At 43.1% G+C, this 19588-nt stretch overlaps 1 protein-coding gene across 1 annotated transcript in view; it reads right to left on the reverse strand.

The window, feature by feature from the left end:
* The window catches only part of LOC144769733 (killer cell lectin-like receptor subfamily B member 1A), a 69805-nt gene extending 50680 nt beyond the window's left edge, over window positions 1–19125 (reverse strand). The window contains exon 1 of the mRNA XM_078653914.1: window positions 18915–19125. Within this exon, the coding sequence (XP_078510040.1) occupies window positions 18915–19125 (211 nt within the window). The remainder of the gene's footprint in view (window positions 1–18914) is intronic.
* Between the last annotated feature and the right edge of the window lie 463 nt (window positions 19126–19588).

The following is a 19588-nucleotide window of genomic DNA, read 5'->3' on the forward strand; positions in this document are numbered from 1 at the left end:
AGTACTCTTTCTCTTAATAGTTATATCTTTCCCTGTGGTAGAGCTTTGTTTATAGATATCTGTGTATGTACCTTGTTATCCATATATACCACATTATTTCATGTCGCTTATCCTGTATATTTATGTTTTATGATTCGAATTTGCCAATAATAAAAAAATATATAAAAAAAAAAAAAAAAAAAGTAACTCGAAGGATGCGAGCTGTGTTAGACACAAAGATTCAAAATGGAACTGAGGCCGTCGCGTGGGCAGCTCTCCGCGCTAGACAGTATGTGTAGGAGAGGACAGACGGGGCGCTTTTCACTCTTTGTTGTGGTTTTGCTAACGTTGGCTAAAGTTCTGTACCTGCCACTTTCGCGCAGGTACTCATAAAGAATTCATATCAGTTCCTAACACAATGGAGAAAATAATAAATGATGTGATGTGGCTAAACATGTTCTGAGAGTGTCCCATCTGCTGTCAACCCACATGTAAACTTTGTCAGTGTACAATTTGTAAAATAATAAGTGCCGGGGACTTTTTTTTTTTTTATTCACAAGCATGCCACCGAATACCAGTTCTGACTTGTTTTGATTCCATCACGTGTGGGGAGAGGATGTGGTCCGTCGGCTAGGGCTCTCGGCTTTGTTCCTGGAAACCAGGGTTGGAGCCTCAGGGTCGCGTCCACATCCTGTGGTTTTGGGCAAGTCACTTAGGGGCGAATCGCAAACGGTCTTTTTGTATGTTTTGACATGTAAGAAAAAATCGCAAAATAAGGAATCGCAAAAAATTGCGATTCCTTATTTTGCTTAAGCATTTAAGGAATATGCGCACACATGTAGATTTTAGAGGTGCAGCAGGGTGTCTTTGAGACACCCCTGCACCCTTGAAATTATTCTTAATTTGCGATTAGCAAATTGCGAATCGCAATAGGAATAGGAATAGGAATGCATGGGATATTATTCCTTAATTGCGCAAATAAGGAAGACTAAGAAATCGCAAAAAAATAGCGATTTTCTACATACACTCCATTTTGCGATTTCTAAATAGCGATTCCTTAAAAATCGCTATTTAGAAATCGCAAAATTGAATCTGGATACATCTGCACCTTAATCTCCCCGTGCCTGACTGTGTAAGTAACCGGTGCTCATGTAAAGCGCTCAAATACCTTCAGGTCGAGTTCGCGCTATATAAATATACAAAAAAAAGTATCTTTCCTCCTCATCCGTTCAACTCCTGCCTTTTTACCTCACTCTTCGAAGGTTCATTTTCATTCATGCTTTCTCCGTTTGTCACTCTTTTCCCGTCTGTGTCCTTCTCCTTTTTCCTGCTTTTCTGAAGTTCTCTCTTTTGTTCTTGTTTCGGGTCATAGTCTGATGAGGAAAAGTAAGTCCCAGGGCGAGGACATTTCCCAAAAATAGAAGAAGGGCTACAATGTTACTTGAACCCAGTGCACAGAATGACCGTGCTCCTTAGCAGAGAGTTACAGAAGACTTAGAAGAGGCAGTAAGAAGTTACATAAAATGATATTTTTAAAGCCAGTAGCATGCCTTTTAATTAAATTGACTTCTTATTACAGCAGCTAAGTATCACTACTTTGCAAAACTTGAAAAGATACCTCCCAGCGTTTTCAGGTGACCCTCTCTACAATTTCTTGAAATTTGCTGGGACAGCTCGTGAAAAACAAGGACTGTCCGGGCAAATCGGGGAAGCCTCGTCACCCTCCTCAGGGCCTAAACACGAGCGACGGTGGTCCTCACCTGCATTCACCGGCTCAAATTAAGCACAGGCATTCTCAAGTTATTATTGCAACTTTTCTTTCTATAATTGTGTAGTACAAATAAAACTGTCCTTTCAACATCACCTCTCCTAGACCTGAGCTAAAACATTCAAGTAGCTGTATGACCTGCACACATTTCTACCACAGGAAAAAAGGTTTAAACTTTATCAACCTCCATCTCATGACGTTTCGGGGCTGTCGGCCTCCAGATGTGACAATGAGGATACAACCTTCACCCTTACACAAAGCCTGCTACCTCTCCCAGCTCACCCCCCCAAAAAACCTATTTGAAACAAACCCAATGTCAACTACAAGGTAGACCTCTCGTGCCACAGACTGGCAAAAAGTAGTGTGCACCCTGCACCGGTTCTCACCCAGTCTGCCTACCCAGACACACGACGCCAAACAGCCGCAAACAATAGGGGCACCATCTGTCCATTGGCGGCAAGACATCACAACCCAAATGGCCTAGGGGAGAGGAAAATGCCTCGTTAGAGGTTTCCTCTGTAGGCAAGAGCTGTGATGAAGAGAGACGGGAGTTCTACTTGAGCATCTTGGGTGCAATCAACCAAACCTTTTAAAAATATTCTTCTCCTCTGGGCTTCATCCCATGGAGTAGATTTTGGATTCAGAAAGATATCTTAGGCTAATTTTGGAGATTCATGACAAGATTGCTTCTCTTTCAATATACTTATTAATTTGGGTTATTCACTAGTCCGACAACCCTCCTGAGTAGGGAGCCCATTGGGATATTGATGGAGGAGTGACACCCACTGCGAACCATCAGATGTCACACTCCACCAGCATCATTGGTCCCAGGTGGGGAGGGTTGTGAATGCAGATTATCAGTTTACTCCTCTGTGAGCCAATCTTAGTTGTGCCCATCTCTCACAGGGCTACTGGCATCTGAACAGTGCTTTTCCCCCAAAATTATTTTGTGTTTTATATATCGCGAACTAGACACAAAGATATTGGGTATCAGAGCGCTTTACCTAGCACCAGTTTCGTTACACAAGGCACATTAATTCTTGTTGTTTTGTTTTGGTTAGGCATGGGGACATTAAGTGATTTGCCCAGAATCACAGAATGTTGAGCGTCGTTGTCGAGACTCGAACCTGGTTCCCCAGCGTTGATGTTGACTGCTCTAGCCGTAAGGCTACATCCTCTCCCCAAGGGCTTGGGTAATGTTAATTTTTCATACCTGGGTATCCTATGCTAGTGATGTATGACCAAGGTAGGATTATGCAGAAATGTCCCTCTCATAAATGGGAGAAATCTCATTGAACATAAGAGATATTTAGAATTTATTTTTCAGAAACAAGCTCCCACTTTGGAGATTGGCTGCCATTAGGAACATTTTCTTAATATGGGCCGGGGTAAGGTATGCCCTATTCAAAACATTAAATTGAACAAACTGGAAATGAGCCCTTAAGCTGAGATCCTTTATGGGGTATTCCAGTATGGTGGCCCATTCAGTGTCATAAAAGGATCTGGTGAGGTCAGCTTCACATGCAGTTCTCAGAGCCGCCAGGATTGGTCAATCTCTTGCTGGAATGCTCTATAAAGCCACCATATCCAATGCTGTCCGCAGTCTCTTACGGCCTTAAGTGCATGGGAAGAGTACAATTAAGGAAAGTCTTCTTCATTTTTTAAAATTGATTAACAACTAAATTAAGTGACTAATATGTAATCTACTATATGCAAAATAAAAAAAATATGTATGAATTATATACAAATCTATAGAAATAAAAAACAATAAAAATCTAATATTTAAAAAATATTTAAAACTAATATCTCTACCCGTGCTAAAACATTAAAACATGTAACATATAACATAACATGACAATTTATATAATCACACCTACAAAATGTAAGAATAAATATTTAAAAGAAAAAGGCTTTTTTTTTTAAAGAAAAATACGGTACAGAAAAAGCGAACATTTTTTAAAATTCTCCTCACCCTTTCCCCCTATAAATTGACATTCAACTACTAAGACATAACAATGCATTATATATTTTAATTACAAAATATGTTTAGATTTTTTAAATTTTGAAAGCAATAGAAAATAGAAAATATCAAGCTGAACTCTTTTTACATTCACATATATAAAAGACTAGCAGCTCGTCCCGACGTTGTACGGGTATACACACGCCCACAACGGAGTCCTGTGAACGCTTGTTTTGCAGGATTTCCGCGCCCCTTTTTTGCCGCATGCCCGTTGAATGCCGCGCCGATTGCTGTATGGCCACGCCCCTACATGCCCACAACGGAGCCCTGTAAACGCTTGTTTTACCTGATTTCCGCCCCCAGCACAATGCAAACGCTTGTTTTACCTGATTTCCACCCCCAGATTTCTGCCCCCAGCACAACGCACACGACCACCAGTGTTAGACCTGGCATCTTTGGCGTGGTTTCCCCCTATCTTTTTGCCTCTACCTCCTGTATTTTTGATGTTGTGCTGGATTCGTTTTTGCTGGTTTAGATGCTTTGGACACTCTGCCACTGCTGATCAGTACCAGAGTGTAAGTGCTCCCTGTGTAAATTATTATTCTGATTGAATATACATGTTTGGCATATTTGTATCACTATGAAGTCCCTAGTAAAGTGCACTGGGTGTGCCAGGGCTAGTGATGACAAATGCTACTAGTGGGCCTGTAGCACTGATTGTGCCACCCACAGGAGTAGCTCTAAAATGGTGTCTCAGGCCTGCCACTGCAGTGCCTATGGGCAGTTTAGAACTGCCATGTCCTCCTGGTCAGTGTCCCCACTGACCAGGCCTAACCCTTCCCTTTTTGTGCACATCAGCCACCCCTATGGAAGGCCCAAGGTACCCCCTGGGCAGGGTGCAGTGTATGTGAAAGGTAGAGCATGTACTGGTGCAGGTAACATGTTCTGGTAGTGAATTACAGCCATTTTCGTTTTTCACTATTGTAAGGCTATCTTGCTCCATAGATTAACATGGGGATGCTGGCTACAGTGGTTAACAGCATTTCTTCTCATAGGAACAAGATAGGACATAAGTATCTAGTATCCCTGAACTCAGAATTTAATAACACATCTTTTAGGAAAGATTGTTTTTAGATCCTGTGTTTGAGAACAGCACTTTTAGAAAGTTGCTGTTCTCTTGTCTAACCCTTCTGTGTGCCTGGGCCTGTTTGTGTATTGACTGTCTGGTTTGTGAGTGACAGGGGCTGGGGAATTCCCCAGCAGGATGGATGAGTCAGCACTAGGCTGAATGACTGCAGTTGCAACTGGAGTGGTGGGAGGAGTTAGCACCTGGGCTGAATAGGGCTGTGCCTGCCTTCCACAATGCTGGCTCCACCCCCCTGCTGGGCGGCTGAGGACCCTGCCCTCACTCTGAAAGGAAAGATGCAGCCAGCAAAACAAAGTGCTCAGGATCCACCCAGAACTGGTTCAGACCGGGCTCAGGGCCCACATGCACCAAGAGAACAAAGACTTTAGGGGTATAAGTACAGGACCCCTGACAACAGAAAATTAGATCATCCTGGAAATCAAGAAGGAACCTCTGCCAAGGAGAAAGCTGAAACTGAAGAAGGAAGATTGTCCTGCTGTTGCTCTGCTGGACTGACCTGTTGCTTTGCTGCCAAGGAGAGGGGAAGGACTTTGCTTTGTGCTGTGTCCCCTTGCTTGAAGGAATCTCCAAGGGCCTGAGAAGAGCTGGCTCCCTGTTTTGAAGTCCCAGGAACAAAAGGACTTCACCCCCAGCTTCCCTGAACTCTGCTGAGAGAGTTCTGTCCTTCCTAGAGTGCTTGATCCAGTTGTGGGGCCTCTGGAAGTTGTACGTGAGCTGGGAAGCTTGAAACAGAGCTTGAGTGACTTTTGAACTTGAAAAGTGTTGCATCGCTAGCTTGCAGAGCGCATCCCCGACAGTGCGAGAAGTTTCCCGCCGCTACGGAGGTTGAGATCGTCGCAGCGCCTGACGCCGCTGCCAGAGCCGTCGCATCCTTCGTTTGCGGGACGCACCAGACCGGTGCGGGAGAATTGAACATCGCTGCGAGTATCGTCGCAGAGCCTGTCGTCGCTGGGTAAGATCGCTGCACCGCTTGCTTGCGGGTCACATCACGTCGCTGCGAGTGTCGTCGCAGAATCAACGCATCGAGGAGCTGCGAGAGAGAGGATCCCCGCTGGACCGCGCATCGTCGCCCCGGAGATCGTCGCAGCCCCTACGAGATCGTCGCATCGTGCCTTTGCGAGAACAGACTTCCTACGGAACCTACGCACCGGAATCCATACAAGTGGCCTTCCTCCCCATACAGACCGGATTCGTCGCAACACGCCCGCTGATGCAGCGGGGCTGTCGCATCGCCTCCCCAGGGTCTCAGGAGCAACGCATCGCTTGTTTTCCACCGCACCAGCTTCTGCTTTTGGAACTTTGTTGCAACTAAAGGTACTGTGAGTAAACGTGACGCAACTGTGAACTTTTCACGCATCTGTGGTTTATTTTACCGCAACTTGAAGAACTTTAACGCAACCTTAGGAACTCTTTTTGAAACCATATTCTTGAACTGTGTATGTTGGATTTTTGTCGTTTTGGTCTTGTGTAGTTTAGATTAAAAATACCTTTATTTTTCTAAACTGTTGTGGAGTCAGTTTGTGGTGTTTTCACTGTGTTACTGTGAGTGTTGGTACAAATACTTTACGCATTGCCTCTGGTTAGCCTAGACTGCTCGTGCCAAGCTACCTAGAGGGTGAGCAGGGGTTATCTCAGAGGGTTATCTCCTTGCCCTGACTAGAAGCAAGGGTCCCTATTTGGACAGTGGTACCTACCTCTGCCAACTAGAGACCCCCAGATCTAACAACCAGGAAGTACTAAGACGTAGCGTTGGCCACGCCCCCACATGCCCACAACGGATCCCTGAAAACACTTGTTTTACCTGATTTCCGCCCCAGCACATCACACACGGCCACAAGGAAGTACTAACACGTAGTGAATGCCACGCCCATCGCTGTATGGCCACGCCCCCACCACAACGCACACGCCACCAGCACAACGCCCCGAGCAGAATGCCCACACCCACAAGAGACTACTTTGCCCCTAAGGTTCTTTTACCCTTCGAATGTATATGGTGGCCAGCTGTATAGCCTATGTCCATCTGCTGTATTGGGTGTTGTGATTGGTGCTGTGGTCCCTGAGATTACCTGCCTCAAACGCTTGGGCTTTTCGCTTTATTATATTAGTATAGATGTAACAATAGACTTAAAGAATAACAAATTATTCATTAAAAATGCCATTCATAACAATATTTTTTAGAACAATATATATGTAAGAATAATATTAAAGAATACCTACAAAACAGTATTCTAACATGCAATATTCCTGTTGACGATATTTCCTACATCACAATATTCACTGCAATTATATTCTCTTATTATAATATTGAAAACTCGAAATGTTGTCAAAACCCCAGAAAAGGTGTGAGAACGAGGGCAGACCCTGGATCACAGGGACTGTGGACAGATGATTGTGAGGGTTACATGTTTCGGTTATCTTGCTTTCAAAGCATGATGGAAATAAATATGGGTGCCATTTTATGTACTTTGCTTCATTATTTTTACTTTTTACATTAATTGAGAATCATTTATATACATTTTCATTGTTGTTTCAACACATTTTGGAGGATTTCTATGCAGGTCGGGATGCTCCTTCGCTGGAGTCGCTGTGCGCATAACAAATTGTTATAACATAACATAACATAACATAACTTTTCCTGCAGGAATATAGCAATATTTATGCAGATTTTAACATAATATTTCAGTGATTTGGGCATCTTCTGACTTGTGTATCTGTGGTATCCTTCTCTTCAATGTAATGTGGGTTGTAGAATGTTAAGTTGTAGAATGTTAAGTGCACATGCACACTCTAGAATGTTTCTGATGTAATCCTTTGCTGAGGCAGTTGATGCCAATGTCTGCTGTGGATGGGATCTTATATTGCTTTGATCTTAATAAAGCAACTTATCCTGCACTGTATGGTTTCCTACTTCTTCACACTGGCGACGAGGACTGGTGAAGCTTCAACATATAACCTACTGCTCCAGTTTCATCACCATCAGGTTTGATGGAGATTTGAGATTCAAAGATCCCAACACAAACCCTTCGGGACTACAAGGTATTTTGCGCTACAAACTGTTTTAAAAGCAGCTGTTGCTTTCTGGCTTAAGCGAAATCCAGGATTCACTTTTAATTCTTTAATAAGCTCTAACGTAGCTTTTGTGGATCACCCTCGCATTCCCTGCACGCAATCCTCTTGGACAAACTCTGGCAAAAGGATGATCCGGATTTGAATGAAGTAATCACCATAGCCAAGAGGTTGGAACATTCACTTGTCTGTGTGGAAGTTTTCAAGAAAGAGAAAGCTATCCCTGAAGAAAAAGTGCTTTATGTTACTAACAATAAAATCGGTTGATAAACCAACATCTAAGTTTACTAAGAAACAGTTCAATCCCACTGCTTCTTCTTCCAACTTTTTCAAACCCACAAGTGGTGCTGGAATCAAATGTTTTCGTTGTAATGCCTCTGATCACCTTGCCAATGACAAGTCATGTCCGGCTTTGTCCTCAAAATGTCTAAATTGTGGCAAGGTCGGACACTTTACGAAGGCTTGCAGGTCACAAGTTAATAAGAAGAATAGATGTGTTAAAGAGGTATCGCTCGAAAAGGATTCAGATTTTGATTCTGACACGTTACATTGTGGGGAAATTTCTTTGTCAGGTGATAAAAAACGTAAAGGGGCTGTGGATAATGTTTCCATTAATAATTGTGTGGTTAAAATGCTTTTTGACTCCGGGGAAAAAATTACCCTGATACCTAAAGCTTTCTTCGACAAGAATCTTGTTGGTAATGTGAAAGTGTTTAAGCCTGATATAAGACCGTTAGCTTGTGGGGGTCAACCAATTAAACTTTTTGGTTATTTTAATGGTGAAATTGACTACAAAGGAAGACTTACTGCGGGTAAAATCTACATCTCTTGCAGGGGAGATAGCATTCTCAGTTGGTTCCACCAAGCTGATTTGGGTGTTTCTTTGGTTCCAGGTGGGAATCCCTGTATTGTCCTGAGAGACATTAGATCTGATTTAAATTCCCATAACACAGAAGGTAGTTTGCCAACTTCTCTTTCATCAAACAAATAATCACTTTTTGATCCCAATATTTTGAACTCAGTGTCGTCTGGTGAATCTCATCTTGATTGGCGTGCTGAATTCAAACAAGTTTTTAGTGATAAGCTGGGTTGTCTTTCAGGCTATGTTCACAACATTACTTTGAAACCAGATGCAATTCCTATTGCATGCAAAGTACGTAATGTACCTTTAGCTATGCAGGAACCCATGCACTCAGAATTGGAGAAACTTAAAAAAGAGGGTATTATTGTCGAGACTGAAGCAAGTGAATGGTTGGCTCCAGTAGTTTTGGCACGTAAGGCTTCAGGTGAAATTTGTTTTTGTGTGAACGTTCCAGCTCTCAATAGGGAGGTTGTAGCTGATAGGTACCCTCTGCCCAACATCAACACGATGTTAACTAAACTTGGTGATGCGTGTGTGTTTTCTACCCTGGATCTTAGGGCAGCCTATCATCAAGTCAGGATTGATGAGAAGTCCATGAATTTTACATCCTTCATAACTCCTTTCGGTACCTACAAATTCACACGTTTACCCTTTGGTTTGATTTCTGCGTCCTCTGTATTTCAAAGGGTCATGGAGGATGTCCTAAGGGGCATCGATGGCGTTAAAATATACAGGACGATGTACTGGTTCCTGGATCATCTCAAAAAGAACACAATTTTAAGGTTATGTCTGTATTGAGCATTTTGCTGAGAGAGGTTTGACACTTAGAGAAAACAAGTGTAGATTTAACCTCACGGAAATTGACTATCTGGGCCACTGTTTGACAGCTGGTGGAGTCAAACCAAAAGATAAGTTGATCAAAACTATAGGTGATCTTGCCACACCAGGGACTAGAGAAGAGCTGGTTACGTTCTTAGGCATGGCAGAATATTATAATAAATGTATACCGCGTTTTGCATGCAAAACATTTAACATGAGATCTCTTTTAAAAAAGGGAGTAAAATGTACGTGGTCACAACAGTGCCAAAATGAGTATGAGGGTGTGAAGCGGGATCTTAACTTGGCTCCCTCGCTGCAAAGTTTTGATATTTCTTTTAACTCCATACTAGTTACTGATGCAAGTTCTTGGGGCCTGGGTGCTGTTCTCAAACAAATGAGGTATGGCAAAGAAGTTACCATCTTGTTTCTTTCCAGGGCTCTTGTTGGTCCAGAATTGCTTTATTCAGTGATCGAGAAGGAGGCCTTGTGCATCTTTTGGGCTATCAAGAAGTAAACAAAAATTCTATGGGGCAATCCTTTCACGGTCCATACGGATCACAAGCCTTTGAAGGATGTCTTTTGTAAAAAAAGTCTTGATGCTATTTCTTCTCGTATTTGTAAATGGGTAATTGCTCTTCAGGATTTTGAGTTTGAAGTGAAGTATATACCTGGTGTCAATAACAAAGTTGCTGACTGCCTTTCCAGGTTGATACCTGAGCACGATTCACAAACTGCTTTGGACTCTGAAGATTCATGGGAGGTGGATGAGTTTAAAGTGTGCGAGATTGTTGAAAGTGTTGTTCCGGAAACTGATTGGAGGGATGCCATGAGTAAGGATGCTGACTTGCAAGAAATGTGTAATTTAGTTCTTGTAGGTTGGCCTTGTCTTAACAACTTAAATGAGAATGCTAAGAAATTTTGGAATGTAAAGGACGAACTTTCTGTGAGGGAGGATTTACTTTGGAGGGGCACTAGACTTGTTCCTCCTTCTCCTATGGTTTCCTACTTCTTCACAGTATCCTCTCTGTTCTGGAGGTTCACTCACTACAGAAACAGACATGTTGCCCTTTTAACTAATATAGGAAACTAGTGTGCAGGTCCTAAGTGTAGGTGGGAGTGTTCAAGTCTGTGATAAAGTGCCCTCACAAACCTCGAGGGATGTCATGCTTCATCATTGGGCCTGCTCCTCGTCGGGCCGGCGCTGCAATGCCTGACGGGCACCTGCGAAGGGGCTCTTTAGCAGAGATCTTTTGTTGATGAAGCCATAAGGTGCATGCGGGTGTGTCCTTTTAACTTAACCACGCCTTTTACTCAACCTTCTTGCCATGCTAAGGCATTGCCCTCACTTGGCTGTTCCTCTATCTGCCCCACTGCCTAGGGGTATCAACCTTAACCCCTCCTATGCTCATGACGAAGTCAGCTCGTCATGAGCCACAAAACGCTCGCACGCTGGGCTAATTCCCCTGCTGTGCGAGCGTTCCACACAAACGGGTGTGGTCATGACGAGCTTAGCTCGTCATGAGCACACGAGCACTGTGGCTCATGACGAGCTGACCTCTTCAAGAGCATGGGGGCGCTGTAGGCGCCTCCCCGCCCCCAGCACAGCGGGGGAAACAACCCTGAGAGCCAAGGGGTTAACCAGGTACCTTGCTGGACTCATTAGTTCAGTTCCTCCTTGTCTCAGGATGATGACCCTGAGCGTCAGGTATTGCAGCTGCTAAAACATCCTGTAGATGACCCTGAAGACCTGCACTAGTTCTGCCTTCTCTTTAGGGTATCTTCCCTATCAAGTGTCCTTGAAAGCTGTGAGGCCGCCCAGCTCCAGCATTTCCTGTAATGACACCCTTTGATGACCTCAATCTGGCTTTAAAACTGGCTTTAGCACAGAGACTGCTGTGCTCCAAAGAGCTGATGATGCTTCACATGTTCTGGGTCATGGTGTCTCTTTTTATCTCATCCTCCTGGACTTGTCATCCGTGTTGAACATGTTAAACCACATCACTCGCACTGAAATCCTCTCAGACTGAGTACGGCTAAATGACCATGTGAGCTACATGCTGACATTAACAGAGAGCAGCTACAAATGCTGAATTCCAGCTAAGACTTCATCAGTGGATGGAGTTCTGTATCACTGATGCTAAGTTTAATGCAGGAATAAAGGGGCATATTAGCAAGAAACTTGTTAAAATTATCACCGTTTTAGCGGCAGGAAACTGCAGCTAAAACGGCGATAATGGGCTTGCTAATATGCGTTATAGAATTCCAATAGAAGCCCAGGTTAGATGTCCTGCACATATAACCTGGGATTCTATAGGAATTCAATAACGCATATTATGAAGCCCATTATCGCCGTTTTAGCGGCAGTTTCCTGCTGCTAAAATGGCGATAATGTTAACGAGGTTCTTGCTAATATGCCCCTCAATTCTTAATTTTATACGAGATTCATGAATTCAAGACCCTTCCTACAGATACCCAAGATATCTCTTACTCTTCCTTATGAGACCCTGAATGTTGCACCAAGGTTGAGTTCAGGCAGTGGACAATTGCACCTTATTACACCATTTCACATTCTTTGTTGACCCCCTGTTGGAGATAAAAGTGATATAAGTTGTATTGTTTTGTACAAAACGTTCAATCCGTTACCGAAAAAACTGCAAACACACACACAGAGTATCTGTGAAGTACTCTCTAGATCTTCAACTCCGTCCTTCGCTCAGTCTGGACTGATTCTCTCTGTAATGTTTCAAAGACCTCTTAAAAGCCTTCCTTTCTGAAGTCCCTTTCAGCTGTGACGCACTGCCCAGACATCTGCCCCTTTAACTGCCATTCTGTCATTTCGAATTTTGGTATCTAACAAGGCTTACGATTTGTGAATCAGGAAGTCGTTTTTGATGTATTTTAATTTACTCTGTAGTTAGACCCAATATTGTTCCACGCTGCATAGACTCCACTATTATATTATACTTTACCTTTTTTTTAATTGTCCGTTTTGGTAACTTGTTATGTAAAAGTCGTTCTGCATCACCTAGTAAGTACTCATACACCCTTTTAACACCCCCTTGCCTGGATCGCACTATGCAAAGCTGCACCTGAATAAGTAAACAATACCCCTCATGCCACGTCCCAGGCCTCGTTTCTTAATCCGATCTTTCCCTGCCTCCATCTCCCTCAGGCACGCGCCTCCACTCTTCTATGAACATGTTGTGATCAGGAACAGTACTCAAACCACCCCTAATGTATCAGGAGGACAAACATAGAACCAGCCATCAGCCACATCAACCTATGCAGCTTCCTGTGGCGAGGCTGGGGATGAGAAACTGAACAGCAGCAGAAGGGAGTCGGGGCCTGGCCACAGAAATGTGCTTTTATGCCAACAATGACTTTAAGGGAGATGAAAATTACATGACAAAGCTGAACTGCCTTCCCTTCCAGGTAGGAAGGTTTTTTGGGGAGTTGCAGATTCCTGGAAATCTGTAAGGGGTGCAGGGAGTGCTCCAGCTGTTAACCCCTTTCTGATCGGACAGTATGAACAGAAGGGGGACAATATTCCCTGCTCAGCAATGGCAGATACAACATGGAAGGGGGTGGGTAGACAGCACCCCCATGAAGTGTAGACACTCCAGAGGACAGTGAAGAAGGGGTGGTATGAGCGGTCTCTGTTGCAGGACACATAGGGGTCGATTGCGATTGCGGAAGGCCCTTCACCACCAGCCATGTGGTTGGGGCTGGCGATTCCCCGACACATTACGATGGCGTAGGGAATAGCACTCGGATCATGGCTGACGCAAAGACAGTCTGCCACGGGATCACGCAAAGCAATTAAACAGATTGCCTGGTGGACGGATCCGATAGCCCTAAATGGTGGCGGTGCCTAACAGGCATCGACCACCAAGTTAGGATGCTTGATGTTGCAGGCCTTTCCATGGCTGGTGGGGATTAATGACCGGGGCCTGTTGCTGGCCCCCTTGTGTTGTGGGGAGGTGAGGGTGCCCTTGGGGTGTACCAATGGTACCCCCCTTACATTTCACAGAATTATGTGGCAGTCCCCGTGTGGTGTCTCCCACGTAGTGCTGTGAAATGCGTCGCTCTTGCATCACACAATTTGGTGCAAGAGCGACACAAATAAAAAATGAGATTTATGAACCCACTCAAGGTCACCTTGCGCTTTCCTGTGTGACTTAATGAATCTTGAGTATTGTAACGCAGCACAAATGGCTGGGTTGCATTGTTCTGCACCAGGGAGGCATTTCCATGGGTCCCACATGACAGCCATGGATTTTAATGCATTCCCAGGTTTACAAGAACAGGTAAACTTGGGAATGCGCTGAAAAGATATGCCTCCCAGGAGTGGCGTAACGGGAAGAAATATCTTTATTTTTCCTAGATTTTTACTCTTTCCAATGGTGCTTCATTCTGCAGCACACGCAGAAAGAGGAAAATACCCTCTCAGGATGTTTTTTGTGCAGGAAGGTGTGCTTTCCTGCAGTAAAACAATCCTGCCTACAACACAGGCATCCTTGCACCAATGGTGCCTGAGTTGTCGCTAAGCTACGAAAACGGGGTCATGGCAAGGGGAAAGGACAGGAAAGCTCCGTATTGGATACATACAGCACACTCCTGCCCTTTCCCAGTGACGCAATGCAGTGCAAAAAGGTGATTTGCTGCCTTGCACCATAAAAGTCTTAAATATGACCCCTAGTCTTCTGCTCTTCTGTTTTTCCCATTGCCCAAGGATTTGTGATTATATTATGCCTGTTTCGGTCATTCTACTGTCTACAGCCCTTAGTCTCTGCTTGCTTTGTTTCCCTAATCCCAGTTCTCAATTTGTAAAAATGTAACAGCAAGAGCCTGAAATAATTCACGGAAAGCCACTGTGGTGGTCATTACCCACTGTCTGCCAGCGCTGCCGAATGCTATTCCATGTCACCTTACCCTGTAAATAGGGCCTGGACCCACATCTTTTATATAGTTTTAAGTATATTAAGTAGTTCTTAATGAGGTATTTTCAGAAAATGCACAAACAGCGCCACCATGTGGGAGACTGTGATAAATAAGAGCCGGTGTTTTAAGTGACATGCTAAACACAGACAAACACTTTTCAGTCATATTCAGTGATACTAAATAGGATCAGAGGCACACAACAACAAAGAGTGGGTGTGGGAAAAGAGAACGACAGATTTTTTTGTAAGCACATCATTTTGTCTTTATCTTCGAGGAGTTAAATGGCGGTCGTTCATTGATGCATCCTGCTACCCACAGATGCAATAGGAGTGATTGAAAAGAACCATTCACAAACATTCAGTATAAAAGTTCATAAACATATATGGAGTTGTAGTGCTTTTCTTTTGATGATGATGGCTTGATTCAACCCACATCAATTTCACATCAAAGAACAACCAACTCGTGTTTCGTCCAAAGAACTTTATCAAGGCTCGAAGAAGAGTCTTATTTTGAGTAGTAGTAAATATAATTAGTTTTATTAATCCATTGATTACAATAAAAATATGACTTTATGGCATATATCATTTAAAAAATGAATGTAACAATAATATAAAAGACTCAGCAGTTAAAATTTTACATGTTAAACTTACAACAATAAAATCCAGGCCAGACACTTCAGAGTATAAATTATGCTTGAGCCTTACTTATGCAAAGATATGCATACATTGTTCGACCATCTACAACTGAACTACCATTGTATTTAGTTCAGTCTATTACCTTTTCTTAATAAGCTACTAATGTGCAAATTAAATTCCTCCAGTTTACAGCAAGCAGATTCAATACATACTCCTCCTAGTAATAAATGCAATATGCGTTCCATCTTCTACAGTGATTTACATGTGTTGTTCGAACGTTTGCCAATAGATTATGATCTTCTTCAGCTCAGTCTATTACTTCACTTGTTGTTGAACCATCTGCCCCCATTCTTATATTCTTTAGAGCAGTCTAAAATTGAAATTGATGTGTGCACATATGTTGCGCACACACATACCCCGCCCTGTTCTTTTGTTTACCGCACAGCGGCGGAATCTGCCCAGCATGGAAGGGGTTAATGACTGCCCAAATGTCGCAATTTTTGTTTGACATATTGGCTATCAGCCCTTTCTTTGTATTGTAATTGTGTGATTGTTTTAATTGATGCTGGGAGGGTACCCATGGTACCTCCCTACATTTCACAGCACTGTTGTGTAATGTAATGGGATAGGATCACTAGATCATCTGCAAATGTCAGATATGTTATTTTTGTACTTTCTAACTTTGGTGGAATACCCTGGTCAGACTTTAATGACATATCCATATCAGTAATATAGAGGGAGAATAGTAACGGAGCGAGGACACAACCTTACCTAAGGCCATTTGCAGTGCAGAATTTAGGTAATAGCGTATTATCAAGTGTTAGCTTTACCCGTAGCCATGTTCCTGAAAGCAATTCGATAATAAAGTTTAATAGGTTCAGGTCAATTTCCTTTGTTATAAGCTATTCTACAGTCTTTGACGATTGATCTTATCAAATGCTGTGGAATAATCATGAAACAGGCATATGAAGTTGTTTTCTTCATACGTGCTTCTTTCCAAGTGCAGCCAATGTTATAATGTTATCAATTATTGAACATTCTAGCGCAATCCTGTCGGTGTTTTCGGTATTAATAATTTTTCCTTTGCCCAGAGCCTTACTTTATTTTGAAGATGTTTAGCAAACAGTTTCCCTGAGAAATTTAATAATGCTATTAATCTATAGCTGTTCGGGTCCAATTTTGGCCCTCGCTTGTATATCAGATGCGCAATCTCTCCTTTCCAGGAAGATGGACTTTTCCCTAACTTGGGCCCGATTACGATTTTGGAAGGCCCATCACTGCCAGCCATGCGGTGGCGGTCCTTCTGTACAGTGATTTCCCCCCCGCCACATTACGATGGCAGAGGGAATCTCGCTCGGACCGCGGCGGACGCAAAGACCGTCTCTCACTGGTCCTCCAAAAGCAATCTAACAGATTGCCTTGTGGACGGATCAGGCAGCCCTGAATGGTGGCAGTGCCTACCAGGCACCATCCACCAAATCAGGATACTGGCCATTGTAGGCCTTTCCATGGCAGCGATGCTGCCATGGAATGGCTGGTGCGGATTGGTGACTGGGGCCCATTGTGAGCCCCCCCCCTTATGTTGGGGGGAGGTGAGGGTGCACTTGGGGGGGTACCCATGGTACCTCCCTACATTTCACAGCACTGTTGTGTAATGCACAACATGCTGTTTTAGCATTGCAGCTGGTGCCACCCACCGCAATGTTAAAAATCAAGATCTGACCTCCATCGTGGCAGTCACATCCTAATCGGGTGTGCGGGAACGCCGCATGCATGCTGGACGGTCCGGGTTTACACCAGGATGGCGGACTGACTTCAGTCCAACCGCCATCCTAATTACCTCCTTGGTTACTTGCAAGAACAGTTTATATTTAACGTACACAGATCTATTGAGATACCATCTGGTCCGGCTGCTTTGGACGAGTGCAAACTTTTTATTAGTTTAGATACTTCTACCTTTGTTATATCCAGAAATATTCCATCGACTTGATGCGGTGTATAGTTACCGATGATTACGGACTTGTACAGAACTTTAATATAAGGTTCCTACCCATCACATGGGATAAACAAGTCGGCTGGCCGCTTGTGTGAAATTGTACCATATCCCACCAGAGGCCAATAGGATTGCTCATTCTGGAATGAAATAGCATGATATAATTTTGCATAGGCATTGTCCTCACTATGCCACTTTATTTGTAGGTTTCTTTTCTCAAATTATTATGAGTCGTCATTTGGTGGTGGAATACCAGTAGAAGGTCGGCGAGCTATCGTGAAGGTCTGAAGCAGAGAAATATGTGGAAATATTCTAAACCAGCCAGAGTACAATGACTATTAGATGCAGTACTTAGAAATATTAATTAGAAATAATAACTTGTGTGTAAAGATGAATTTTGGTCTATGATAAGAAAATGGCAAGTGGTAGTAACCTGCATTGTGGTGTCATTTTACACCATTTATTGTCACAGCACCTACATTTGACACCCTGCACGGCCCACTTACATTCTTTTGAGGTGTTAAATTTAGTATTATTGAGCTAGTAATTAGAACCTATTTAAAATCTAATATTAGCCGCGAAGAAACAATTACATTTACCTTCTGTGATATATACAAGAACATTATTCGTTTTATTATTGACCTAAACCTACAATAAATGTTTTTTTCTGAGGACATGAAAGCACTTTAAAAGAGAACCAGAATGTGTGTCATATGTTTTAGGCGCAGGGAGATCAAGTGAGATTAGGAATGCAGCACACAAGCAAAGAGGAAGTAATGTAGAGAAATAAAGATATTTCTCCTCTTTACAGCAGCTTCAAGTATGAGCACCATTCTGGTGAAAACCCATATTTACTGACTTTAGTAAATGTGAGCTTGCATCAAAAGACATAGGTTGATGCATGGGAACGCCCATGCTCCATCCATGTTACACCTCCTCTAAGCAAAGTAACGCAAGGCTGTGATACTCTGATTTCCTTTTTTTCTTTGTTTTCTACATAGTCATGCAAAGCCACATAAATAAGGATTTGTGTGGCATTGTAAATACCATAAGAGATTTTGCATCAAAAAAGAGATGCAACCCCAATCACAAACTCATATTAAAGAGTTTAATTATCCTTGTCACATGTATAATTGTCAAGTTGCTAGTGGCTCTTCTTCAGTGTGTAGGGCATATGTTAAATAACTTGTGTCTTTGTTCATTTCAGGTGCAATCTTTGTATAAAAAACGTTGTATGTAAGGACTATTATAGTTACATTAATAGAGAGTGGCAAAGCACCAGCAATATTATCCTCCCTGTGATAACGATGATCAGTGAAGTACAGGCAGACATTGCCCTCCAGACTGCAAGAGGACATCCAAGGGTGACTATCAGTTAACTGGAAAACTACAGAACAACCCTGAAATCAGCAATCACACCTCTGATAACTGGCAATAATAAGGTGCAAGACACAGGCAGCCAGAGGGGCTTCAACAAGCATTGAAACTAACCTTTCATTTCCCTTGCGTGAGCAAGGGGGGGTGGATTTACGAAGAACATTAATTTTGGAGTTTGTTCTACGGTTCTAACAAGTTTTCTGTAACTAAATGTTGTTAGATAAATCCCACAATAAACGTATCCATTGAGACCCCGAGTGTGGCCCTCGGAGTGAAAGAAATGACCCAGAGTGTACCAGTTACGTTCAAGATTCATACATATGGTAAGGAGAGAAAGAAATGTAGCAACAATAAAGGGACTTCTGACCTCTCAGTACATCTTCGCGTCTATCTTCTGGTTTCCTCCTTCCAATGAACTGCAGAGCTGTGTATCCCTCCTCGTCCTCTGGTTTTCTCCCCTTGAGTTGCAGAGCTGTGTATCCCTCCTGGTCCTCCATTGCTGAACTTCTGAAACTGGTCTTCAGTGCAGACAGGATGAGGCCTGAATGCCAGCTCTCTGAGCTGGTTGGCCGGGTCATTGCTGCTTGAGCTCTGCACAGGAACCAGGAAACCACCAGCCATCGGGCAGAAGGTGTCAGATTGTGAAGAGTTGCCCACAAGCCACAGAACAACAACTGAGAGAGATCAAGCGATTGCAATTTTCATATCTGCAATATTAACGTTTTAAGTGATACCTGGTGTAACTGTACACCCAGACCTCTCAAAAGATCTCCTTCATGTATCATTCCCAAAGCATGAGGAGCCTTGAGTACCGAATGCTCCCTATTATATCTGGATGTTTCAGAATGTAGGAAGACCAGAGCTCACGGTGTGAGTAAAGCAGAGACTGGTTTCGAGATGGGTATTGATGTAAAGAAGAGATCGTATTCCAAAAGTAAGTTATCTTCTTTATTAAGCATAACCCGGTTAATGCAAATAGCGGACGACAGCCACTAGACAGCTCTTCCCATTAGCAATGCCCAACCAACCACCTAATTCTAA

Source organism: Lissotriton helveticus, chromosome 7 (genome assembly GCF_964261635.1).
Source record: "Lissotriton helveticus chromosome 7, aLisHel1.1, whole genome shotgun sequence".
Taxonomy (NCBI): domain Eukaryota; kingdom Metazoa; phylum Chordata; class Amphibia; order Caudata; family Salamandridae; genus Lissotriton; species Lissotriton helveticus.